At 45.1% G+C, this 12,756-nt stretch overlaps 1 protein-coding gene across 1 annotated transcript in view; it reads left to right on the top strand.

Annotated features, from left to right (window-relative positions):
• Positions 1–12,756, top strand: part of LOC137433392 (sodium channel protein type 8 subunit alpha-like) — a 128,863-nt gene that overhangs the window by 34,384 nt on the left and 81,723 nt on the right. Inside the window, exon 4 of the mRNA XM_078785219.1 lies at positions 1,084–1,458. Within this exon, the coding sequence (XP_078641345.1) occupies positions 1,084–1,458 (375 nt within the window). The remainder of the gene's footprint in view (positions 1–1,083; positions 1,459–12,756) is intronic.

The raw sequence follows: 12,756 nt of genomic DNA, 5'->3' as shown, positions 1-12,756 counted from the left end.
CTCTACGTCCCCACTACTTGTACGATGTCTCTACTTAAATCTTGGTCTCCTATGGTCATCTCTAAATCCTATCAATTATCCTAGCCCTCCCTCGGCTAGTTTATACTGCCAAACCCCATAAACTCTACTGCTCATGTGCCCAATATGAATGGTACAACTACCATTCCTATCACTACCACTACTAGTTGTCCATTAAACTTGAGCCTCTTGGGTGGGAATGCATTTTTACAGCTCGGCTTCGAAAACCCGAGCAATGCATACGGGTGGTTTGGTCTCCTGTTGGTTGGGTCCGTCCGGCATTTTCGATTCTGGGGAGGAGGCATACTCGGCCCGAGGTTCCAGGCGCCATCCCTGCGCGGAGCCTTTCGGTCTCCGGCCCGATGACCCAACCTCCCCCGGTCGGAACACCGCGCCCGCCAGGGGGCGAAGGTCCGACCTGACCTATCTCCCCCGGAATCGTGCCGTTCGCCTTGCCCGTCAAAGCGCGGCACCGACCATACAGGGCGGGACCCGGCCCGAATCGTGCACGGCGCTCCACGCAAGAGCGCCGCGGCAACGATCCCCGCCAGCCCCCGCAGCACACAAAGAACACCACGCCCTGAGAGCTCGCGTCGGCTATACGTCGGCCTAAGCGCTGCCCCGGTCAGCGTCGATGCTTGGATCGCATTCTCACATCCATACGCGACCCTTTCCATACTCACAAAACGCGGCGCTCCAGCGCCTCCCATACACTCCACACATTTCGTCAATTCTGCCACTGCACGCTCTCATAATAAAAAGGGCCTACTCTGCCACCGCAAATAAGGGCCTACTCTTATTTGTTTGACGCAACGCAGATGCAACTATTGGGAATGGCCTTATCTAACACATACTAAGAAATAACTGATGTCCAATGGTGACCTACGTGTTGCTTGTGGCCTATCTATGGGGTGCTACCTTTAACCTTTAATTATGTTATATTTACAAGTGTGGGTTCTCAAAACCGCAACAATATATACATATTATAATATATATATATATATAATAAAAATGATCAACAGCTTTTAATTGATGTGACACTCATCCTTCTTGCTGTCTGTATAGGTCTTAAACCTCTTTCTGGCACTGCTTCTGAGCTCTTTCAGTGCAGACCTCTTCCAAGCGGACGATGACAAGGAAATGACAAACCTTAAGATGGCCATGAAACAAGTCCGTTCTGGCTTCAGTCATGCAGGGGCCTCAGTATCTGACGTTGTCTGGCACATCATCTACGGCCGTCCATCACTTCCTTCAGAAAACGGCCTGGACATGGAGGATGTCAAGGCACCGGCCTGCAGGCCCACCGATGGCTTGGCGCAGCAAGACGTCAAGACACTGGCCAATATGCAGTGCATGACCAACGGCATGGGTGTGATGCAGTTGGCCTTGGGTGGCAGGCCCAGTCTAATGAACGTGCCAATCGCTCAACCTGAAAACGATGTAAGTGAAATTTCCCTGATTAAGGTTGAGGTGCTGCTTTGTTGCTGTCATTGTAGATCACATGAAGGCATACAATTGAATTATCTCAGTGGTATCACGAATTTGTCCTTTACAAAAACGAGACGACGATATGCTGGTTGCCATTTCTCCGATAACTTTCTAATGGATTGTAAAATGTCAGAGAATCTTTTAATGAACAAAACTCTATTTAACTGATGTTGTGGGCAAATAATAACGTTCAGCTTCACATTTTTTTTAGATCTCGCCTGTAAAGAATCAACGCTCACCTGATGGTACAATTTATTCTGCAGTTTTGGTTTCAATCAAATCTAGCAAAGCTCATCATTGATTTCTCACAGTGGCCAAGTTCCCTTTACACGACTTATAAAATTGTATGTTAACTCAGCAGTATACACTGAAACCCCATACTACGCTTCTATCCTTTGTAAATAAATAAATAATTGTGTTGCCTTCAGGATGCATGGTCCATTAATTTTTTATTAATCCACTGCAGGCCAATTGCCGACATGGTCCATTCTATTCCATTCAACGCAATTTGAATCCATTATACTTCAGTTAAAATTCTAATTTCATTTCTCCATCGGGGATGTTTGTTTTACCTCTGCTTCTCCCAGGGGCTTCTCTGCTTTTTACCTCTGCTGCCGAAGGTGAACGGAGGTTACGTGTTCACTCCTGTTTGTCTGTTAGTCTGCAGGATATCTCGAAAAGTTATGGACGGACTTGGGAAAAACCTGGTGGACAGGTTGAGTGTGTGACGAGTTGATTATATTTTGGTGAAGATGCAAATCTGGATCCGAATAGTGGAATTTTAAAGTGATTTTCAGCATTGAGAGATCGGTTCGAAAACGATATAGTGCACACTATCTAAAAACGTTACGGATGGGTTATTACAAAATTTGGTGGATGAGTTGGTTCGGTTCGATTTTGGTACAGGTCCGCTTTTCTTGTTACGTGTCTCGCCCAGTTCCATTGGATAACCCAAGTCCTCTAACTGGCAAGTTACTGGTCATATGCAACCAGCGCACGCATGCAAAAACGGAACCAAAATACTTGCTGAAAATTGTGATTCTGCAATCGGACGACATCTGCTGAATGATCCCGAGTGCGCTGATTACTTTTGAATTGTGATCGTGCGCAGAGAGGAGTGAGATCTATTTTTACTCTGTTTGCCTGTCTGGCATCAAACAAAATTGAAAATCATTCTAAACAGGAAACTTTGTTTTCAGCGACGTCATTAAGGACGCAAACAACAGGCAGACATAACTAATGTAAGGTGTTAAATAAGGAGGTGTAAATGACACTGTATCAACAACGGTAAACTTCCAAATATATATTCATATTATATTTTAAAATCTTTATTTTATTTCAATTTAATTATATATTTGCACACCATAGAACACAAACCACCTTTTTGGCACTTTCAAAAACTTTTCATTTAGCAGTACTAAGACAAAATATTACGGCATTTTACATCATCTCGACCAATCAAATTTGCCGCTCACAGACTCCGCCCATATCTTTGGTTATCAAGGCTGTCTGGGTAAGGTGTTCTATGAATTGAGCTTGTCCGTCATGATTTTTAGTTCTTCATCAATGTTTTTAAAACCATTATCAGTAAACCATAGGTGGTTTGGTCTTTCACCATAAAACACCAATCTAGCTGTTTGGTGAGATTGTGTCACCCTGTCTGACACCTGCTCTCGATCTCTAACCTCGCCACGACATTGGTGCAGTTTCTAGATTGCGATTCCACCATTGTATACCTCGCTTAACGTATTGTTGTCTTTGGAGTTAGCATTTATGTGATGTTGAGCTTGTATGACTGCATTTGTTTCCACAATACAACAACACAACAACAACATGCATTTTAAGGCCATTTTCCCTGCAAGAGCGGGGGTTAGCCTTGCGGTCCCCATTTCAATCTTCTCCATTTTGCCATATTTTCTGCATCTCCCCTTGTTAACCCCCTTGCCCGCATTTCTTCTTCCACCACCTTTTGCCAAGTCTTTCTCGGTCTTCCCCGTCCTCAACTTCCTTCTACATTCATTTCCATCACTCTTCTCAACCAGTCACTTTCATCCTTCCTCAACACATGACCAAACCATCTCAACCTGTTCCTCTTCACAGCATCAATCACAGGCTCTATTCCCATCACCTTTCGCAATTCATCATTTGTCTTCCTCTCTCTCAACGATACTCCGCACATCCACCGAACCATTCGCATTTCCACCCTTTCCAGCCTTCGTTGCTGCTCTACGTTCATTACCCATGTCTCGCTCCCATAAATCATAACACTTCTCACACATGCAGCATACACCTTTACCTTCAGCTTCAACGACATGTCTTCCACTTCCACAATGTTGAACGACTTCTATAATGTCGAAGGCTTTTTCATAATTAATGAATGTGAGACGCAAAGGAAATTTATATTCTGTTGATTTTTCCAGAAGCTGATTTATTGCATCAAGGGGATCCAGTTGTTGAGTGTCCATTTCTAAAACTAACTTGCTCCCATGCACTTACTTGTTGGTTATTTTCCAGTTAAAACCTGTGTTTGTTATTGAGAGTTTTTATGAATATTTTATAAATACTGGACAGAAAACTAAATGAATAGTTATTCCGTAGGTCCATCCCTATCTCCTTTGTAGTGGATCAGTTGCAGCTGAGAGGTCTTCCAAGTTATGGGGATTTTTCCATCTTTCAAACACTTCATAATTCGTTTTGGCTTTTGTGGCAAAACTTTGGATGTCCTTATTGACAGAATGCACAAAAGGTAAACATTCAGATCCATTTGCTCACATTCGCCTCTAAGCTGTCGAACCTGGGTGCGTATGTCGTCCCTTGGCTGGACATTAAAAATGGGCATCCCGTCTGCCAGCATTAGTGCTCAGTGTGCATGGGCAGAAACCACCAGCAACGGCAGTCATCAGGGCAGGGACCTTATATCGTGTGTGCCAGATAAGGATTGTTACCTAAAATGACTCAGAGTTTCTAAAAGAAGACGAAAATACTTGGAAAGGAGCAAGAGAGAAGAGGGTGGGCCTTTGCACAACGAAAGATTTGGATAACTTTCTGATCAACTTGCCCAAAAACTTGAAACCTTGCATACAGCACTGCAAAAATTCCCGACGATATGGGCCGGGGCAAGGATCGTGGATGGCACATTCTGCCCGAACTTACAAAACATCTCTGCCAGTGAGTGGACTTTGAAGCTTGCAGGATTACCTCATGTGAACATGGCAGGTTTGGTGATTTATTTAATGGATTGTCCAACATTAATCGTGAATGGATCGTCCAACATTAAATCAGTGAGTCCATTAATCGTCCAATACTTTCTAAAATCCCAATTAACCCCTCCCCTCCTAAATTCCCCCCTCGCCCCTCCCCTTCAAAATCTCCCCTCTCCCTTTAAAATCTCCCCACCCTCTATTTTTCTCCAATTCTCCCCTCTCCCCCTTCCTCCTCAAAGCAGCCTCCTCCCCACTTCCTCTTCATTCCAACACATACCTACATCTCCTCCAACCTTCTTCCTTGCTCTGCCCCCCCTCAAACAACACCTCACTGTGCCTCATCCAATCACCATCAAACCTTTTGTCCTCCTCATCTTTCACTTTCTCCTAGCTCTTCTAAAATCTCCGACACACTATCAACAGCTCTCCCTACCTCCTCCTCCTCTTCTTCCTCATCTTACCCTACCTCTCCCCTCCCCTGTCCTGTATCCGATGCCCCCTCTTCCATAACGGTGTTAACCTCTGCAACTGGACCAGACGGCATCAGCCCATGGGTCCTAAAATCCTGCTCTGCCGCTCTTTCACACCCTCTCTCTATTCTCTTCACCTTCTCCTTTGCTCAAGGTCATCTGCCATCTACTTGGAAATCAGCCAACATTACTGCTTTACACAAAAAGGTGCAAAAACAGATTCTTGCAACTACAGACCAATCAGCCTGCTCCCAATCATCAGCAAAGTCATGGAATCCATCGTTGCTTCGGATACCAAATCCTTCCTCTTCTCCAATGGCTTGATCTCTGATCATCAATTTGGATTCAGACCAGGTCACTCTACTCTGGACATGCTGCTTCTGCTGTCTCAACAATGGATGGAGGTCCTCAATGCCAAACAGGAAGTCAGAGCTGTCTCCCTTGACATATCATGTGCCTTTGATACGGTCTGGCATCCCGACCTGCTCACCAAACTCTCCTCTTATGGTATCCATGGAAACCTCCATGGATGGCTTGCTGACTTCTTCACCGGTAACAGTCAACGTGTGTCCCTGAATGAAATTCTCTCATCTCCCCTCCCTGTTGAGGCTGGAGGTCTTCAAGGCAATGTTCTGGGCCTTGTGCTTTTTCTGGTCTTCATAAATGATCTCTCTGACTCTCTGGAAAATCTTCTCTATCTCTTTGCTGATTACTCCACTCCCTGCCGCTTCATACCTCATCCCTCAGATCGGCAGGCAGCAGCCTCCTTACTCTCTGCAGACCTCTGCAGCTTCTTACTCTCCTAGCAGTGTCCATTTGTTTTTTCCTCTCCCACCCTACCCCCCACCCCCTTCCCATGCCTCCCCCAAAGCCCCCAAGCCCTCCCCCTCCCATAGATCTCCCGATGTCCCTGTTCCCTACTGTTGTACTTGTGTACTTCCCTCTCTCTCCCCATCTTGTCTCCCGCTCCCTTTATTATATGTTTTATGTGTCCGTTTATGTTTTTTTTGTCATTAATGTTAGCTCTTACACGAGCCTCGATCTTGTATACAAAAGTAAATAAATTATATTATGATGGGGTTTGAAATCGGAAAGATGATGCAGTCATCACCAACATTCATTCCCAGAGGCAGACAGACTTCCCAGAGGGAGACACCGTATCCGGTGTGGGTGCTTCTCAACGCCGTTGGGAAGGTTATATCTGGAGCTTGTGAATGCACAGGGTTCATTTAAAATGATGATATTACTCATAACATGTTTGGGAGGATATGGGGTGGGGGGTGGGCGGGAATGGAGGCAGGAGTTATATGGGCTGTGAGTGCCATTATAAATATATGTATATGTTTGGTTCCGAGGCCACAAGATAATAGTCCTTGAGCCAGACCAAAAGTAATGCTCCGGCGGGGGGAGTAATTCTCATTATGATTTTCCATTAGACCAATCAATGTCTCAAGTGTCAGAAAAGGTGTGATGGACATCTGAGAACGGTAGCTTAGTGCCCGGATGGACGCCATCTTTGAAACCACCCAGCTCGAAAATGCCCATTTGGTGGGGTACATTGTTGCACGTGTATCTGGACTTCTATACTAGCTATCGATGTGCGGTTGACGACTAAATATACGTCCGATGTGTACCGTCTAAATAAAAAATAATATGAAGCATTTTGTTTTAGATTAATTATTATAAAAATCAATTATCGAAAAAAAATCATATATTTTTCAATATTTTATTATTAGACTTGTACTTTTTTTAGTGAAACAACACTGGTATGATTTTCCAAATTATGCATTGTGCTACACCGTTTATCTGTCTATAAAAATAACTCAAAAACTAAAACATATCATCCACCACGAGTTTACAACAAATAAATGTAAAGAGGCATAAAATGACTTAGGCCGCCGCTGGCATTATCTATTCTGACGATAACGCAAGTTAGGAATGTCGTACGGAGAGGATTTTAACACCATACGATATCTAATAAGCAGGCGGAAATTGTTACATAGGAAATCTGCACTTTGGTGGCCATCTTGGATTTCAAAATGGCCGCCAATTATATTAATTATTCATTACTAGAGTTTGGAAAGACGTATGGAGCTGATTTTAACACCATACGATGTATATTCCTAATAAGCAAGCGGAGGTATCATTGAACATGTCATGTTTTAGTCAAATAACACCGGTATGATCTTCCAAATTATACATTTTGCTAAACCGTTTATCTGTCTATAAAGGTTTTCAGGCAATTTGGCCTGCATTATAATAGAGAACAACATATGCTATACAATATACAGTGCACACAAAGTTAATCATCAGAGTCGCCATCAGAGTCATTGGCATCCTGAGCCACGATAGCATCATCCTGCACCATGTTGGAGCATCCCTGCAGCTTACACACAACAGTGCACTTCAACCCATTCAGTATGCAGGAGCAATCTGACGGTCGACACGTCCTTCTGCATGTGCATGAGATGAGATTCAAGACGACATCTGGAGCTGGTAGACCCGCCATCCATCGGATTGTGAGCGAACCGCCATCATCGAGTTCCCAACCATGTCCTGCTGATGGTGTTGGGACGTCTGGTAGGTTTTCAAGGCTGCGTCGCCAGATAGCCGCCTGATAGTTGGCCCTAAGCGTATGCTGCATCAAGGAGTCTTCACAAGGCGGCAATTGTCCAGATTCGATCTGGCCCTTCTTTGCACAGAACATGTGATAACGGAGCGAATTAACACCGACGATCTTCGTGTTCTTGGCGTACAGCTGACACGTGAAGGCCTGAATGCTATTGAAGACGTCTGTTGGTACATTCCATGAAGATCCCAGATCTGTGAATGCTTGAAGATACAGCTCATTCGCTTGCACAAGCTTCAAAGCCTTTATCTTTCCTTGGCTAGCCAGAGCACTCACAGTGTCACACCCGCTCCATGCATGAAGCCCTGGCAATGCACTGCAAACTCCAGACCCCAATACCGCAGCCAACTTTCCAACGTCGATCATTCTGACTCGAACCTTTGTTCCTCGTCTGATGAAGAGCTGACTATCGATGGTTCTGCTGAGATGAAGACTGATGATCAGAACGTCGGTGTCATCTGCCACTAAGATGATCGTCTTGTAGTGGGTAGCGGCGTGCTTTGCGTGGAGAAACATACGCGTGTCTGCTTCCTCGTGGCTACATTCGAGTGCTTGCACCAACTTCCACCTATCGCGGGTCAGTACCAGACATTTTTCACCACAGGTGACATACAGTGTTCTGTTGCCTAGCTTTTCGCGATTTGTTTCATGTTTCCACGACTCCGCCAGAAACACAACCAGTTTCTCCTTTGTCTGGCTGCAAGCAAGGAGACGCCGCCAGTTCATGATTTTGTGTGCGGGTCTGATCTCGCTGAAACTGATGCCTTCATTTGAACCGCGGTTCACACGCTCAGCTGCTTTGATGGATTCTTCTGTGTATGTGTCAAAGACAACATCGATGCGCTCACTGCCTTGACCAGCGTGAAGCGCTGCAGCAAGGATGCGGTCAGATAGTTCTTCGAACGTGTCGTTCTCGCCATGCATCTTTTGTATGAGAGCCATCGCATCAATTATTGTTGCACTTCGCTTGTCAACGTTCTCGGCTGGTTCCACAAGACCTTCCATGTGTTTCGCAAGTGCAGCTTTGTTCGTTTTTTTCATTGACCCATCAACGTTTGCCAAAGACCATGGTAACGGCCCTAGTGGGTGACAAAGGACAAGTTGCATGTCGAGGTTCCTTGTCTTGGCGATGAGTATCATGGTGGCAAACAGTTGTCTGTCAGCTCTCAGGACGATCTCCTTGTTTGTGCCCTTCACAACTTTCTGCTTGATCTTACCAAAGGTCTTCAAGTTTAGCTTGTTCAATGTGTCATGAAAGCCTGTTTCCTCTTCAAGACGTTTCTGGAAGCTTTGATACGCCGCTTCCCCCTTTTGCAGGGTGTTGAGTAGGTCATTAGAAACGTCCTCCCTCGCAGCCGCTCCGGTAGATATACTGAGAAGACATGACGGATCATCGGCGAATGGATTGGTCCAGTCATTTTCCAGTAGATCACAGATAGCTGTGACGCCAGACTCATCACGTTTGATGCGAGAAGTAGACAAGTCAGGGTGCTTGGCGTGAGATGTGTCGCTGCCATTCACAAGGATAGTTTCTCGTAGTTGCCTCAGTGCAGTAGCCCGATTTTCTGCAGTTAGATAGTATCGTGACACAGCCCCTTGTCGAAGACTAAAACCTCGTGTTCCTCCAGCTGTTTGCGTATCTTTGTTTACTGTTTCTTCTGTTGTCTGATCAACAGCGATTCTGGCAAATGGATTCCCTGGTCTAAGCTGTACGGAGAAGTAGCCTTGATTGAAATGCCTGTACAACTCGGGGCATGTTTCGTGGAGTTGCGTCATCTGTGCATAGTACACTGGTAGATATCTAGCATAGTTCACCTTGTTCATTGCGAAACACCAAGGGATCACTCTTCTGACACAAGCCAAGTGAAGCATCCAGTCGCCTTCTCTATCCGCACGAATCAACCCCAGCAGGGTCTCTACCATATCAATATACATCATCCAGAAGCGAGCCAGGTCTCCATGTTTGGTTCGCAGAAAATGTAGGTATTTCGCAAACATGTCAAAGCTCTGTACACATGAATCATCATCGAGAGCAGCAGCGAGAGTCTCGTGGCAAACATCCTCCTTGATGCTGCGAATTTTGAGGTCAGTGCTTCGAATCTGGGGTTCCTTGTCAGGATGATTGCTTTCTATCCACACCTGGAAGCCCTTCCAAATGATGCGCATTAGTGCCTCGTACATCAACTTGTGGAGTCGCACAGCACGGTTGTATTGCTTGCCTTCCAGAACCCTGTTGATGGAACCTTCAGCGATTACTCCTGACTCAACAGCTACATCCCGAAGGCCTGCATCTCCAAACATTTTCCCAATGCTCGACATGAAGTTACAGATGGTATGGAAGTTCCCCATCATGAGCACGATTCTTCCATATCGATCGACATCTTTCCATGCTATTTCGGTCGCCTTAGCAAATAGTGCCTGGTCTAGCACCACCGGTATACGCTCAAGCTGAAGTGATGACATGATGTTCAGAGCTTCTCTGAGGATTTCTTGCACTGTTGCCATATCTGTGGCAGGCGCGTTTATAGTCGGCAGGTAGCCAACTACATCTTCCGTCACCTGAACACGATCTCTAGTCATGATGTTGAAACCAGTCCACGAACTGATTGTCTGGTCGCATGGTTCCAGCATGCGAGTCATAATCCATACGTGATTTCGGCGCTGCGCAAGGGATGTTGCGCCTGCAAGAGTGTCAGAAAGATCTGCAGGCTTGATTGCAGGTGGGCCCTCTCGTTTCCCACCGCTGTATATTGGAACTAAATCGCTGGATGACGGGATAGATCGCTTCTTATCTGCTTTGGATACTGCCGATGGAGGTTGGGGCGGCAAACACGACTGCGACTTCGGTTGGACGATGATACCGTTGACGCGATGCGATGTTCCGCCACCACTCAGCGATTCCTCTAGCCTGTCGATGTTATCGAATGCTAATACAGTCGGGACCGAAGGGTGCACATGTGACGGAAGTGGTACTGTATCTTTCTCCACACTTGCTAATTTGTCTATGCATAGCGCTGTCTCGATTTCTTCCAGAACTGTGTACGAACATCCGTGCCCGAGTCGATTCAATATTCTGATGACCTCTGTATTACCGGTGAGCGTTTTCATGACCCACGGAAGTAGGACATGCTTCGATGTTCTGATGGTACCCCGGTGTACAGCATTGATGATATCTTGAGCCATCGACCATACCAGTGTGTCGGCACGCGCAGAGCTACCCCCACTCCCGCAAATCAAAGTATGCAGAAATACACGAAGAGAATCTGGTATCTTCACGTAATCTGAAGTGAGTTCTGCTGGCTGAGGCGGCCAACGTTCATTGTAATGAGCATCTTTGATCTGGTGTCGCAGTGAAGTAGCTGCACGCACAATGTTACTTTCACCGTCCGTTCGTTCAAATGCTTTCACTTCTGCTTTCAGGTTTACGCACTCTGCAGCAATCTCTCGCTTTGTCAGATTATCGGGCATCAAGTATACACGGTGTTTCACATTGAAGAAGATGAGCGATTCTCCAAACTCTCTTTGTAATGTGCGCTGCAGATTCTTCTTGATGGAGTCACGAACATCAACTGAAAATGTATCTGAAGACAGGATATCTGTTGCAACATCAACTATTGGAACAATCCTCGGGTTCAAGAACAAGTCAGTGCGAATGAAATTGAATATACATCGTATCATTTCTTTTTTCTCGATATTATCTTCAATGTCAGTTTCTACTTGAGGTTTTTGGGGCCGTGTGTAGTTTCTATAGCAGGAGAAGTGGTAGTGAGCCTCAGCTGCAACCATATCTCGTGTAGTCAATGCCAAAACTCTCTCATCATTGCGAGCTGTCGCAGCATCTCTTATTGTCTTATCTGCTCGAAGTTCAACAGCCAAGACAACTGTTTCACGGGTACGACTGCCTTTTATGAATTTTGAAGCACGCTGGCAAAAAATGCATTTATCATCGTAGACCGTTGAAGTTGATCCTGTCTCTTCCCGTGATGATCGCCGTCGCACCGCATCGCCAGTATCAACTGAAGAACTTCTAGCTGCATTGGTCAAAGTAGCTAGGTGGTTTTTGTGAGTGAAGTCTGATCTACAAGCCCTATGGTATAATATTGGAATATTAGGAAGTTCAACTGCGCCTTCTTGGACTAGCTTTAGAATTGGATAAAAGTTTCTAACTGCGGCTGCGTCACACAATGTCTTCCAAGAACTGTTGCCCGCTGCCTTGCTTAGTTCAGAGAGTGGCGACTTCTTGCTGCACAGGATGCACGTTCCGGACTCAGGTTCAATAATCGCCCGTTTCGCCTCGACACCGGCCATCTCAGCTGAAAGAACAAAAAGACTGACGTTAGATTACTCCGATATCCGAAAAGCTCGCCAGCTTACATAGACATACTCATCCAAGTCAGTGAACATGTTAGATGGCGCCACAATACAACTCTATAATAGAGTTGTATGTGGCGCCATCTAACATGTTCACTTTTAGTTCTTAAGCCACCCCCTCCCCCCCCCCCCTCAGAAATTAATCAGGTCACCGCAACAAATCTCAGACTGAGATATAGAATATAGAATATAGATATAGAATAGACTGACGTCACTTTCGGCACTGGGTTCTGTGGGTTGATTATCGGCGGGAAATTCCAACTGACATAGTTTCGGTTTGTGGAAAGTGCATGCCTTTTCATATATTTTTTGTGTACACTCGTGGTGGATGATATGTTTTAGTTTTTGAGTTATTTTTATAGACAGATAAACGGTGTAGCACAATGCATAATTTGGAAAATCATACCAGTGTTGTTTCACTAAAAAAAGTACAAGTCTAATAATAAAATATTGAAAAATATATGATTTTTTTTCGATAATTGATTTTTATAATAATTAATCTAAAACAAAATGCTTCATATTATTTTTTATTTAGACGGTACACATCGGACGTATATTTAGTCGTCAACCGCACATC

This window comes from Myxine glutinosa, chromosome 10 (assembly GCF_964187855.1).
Source record: "Myxine glutinosa chromosome 10, kmMyxGlut1.1, whole genome shotgun sequence".
In the NCBI taxonomy this organism is placed as follows: Eukaryota; Metazoa; Chordata; class Myxini; order Myxiniformes; family Myxinidae; genus Myxine; species Myxine glutinosa.
The sequence above is the reverse complement of the archived record's forward strand: the minus strand, read 5'-3'. Positions and strand labels throughout refer to the sequence as shown.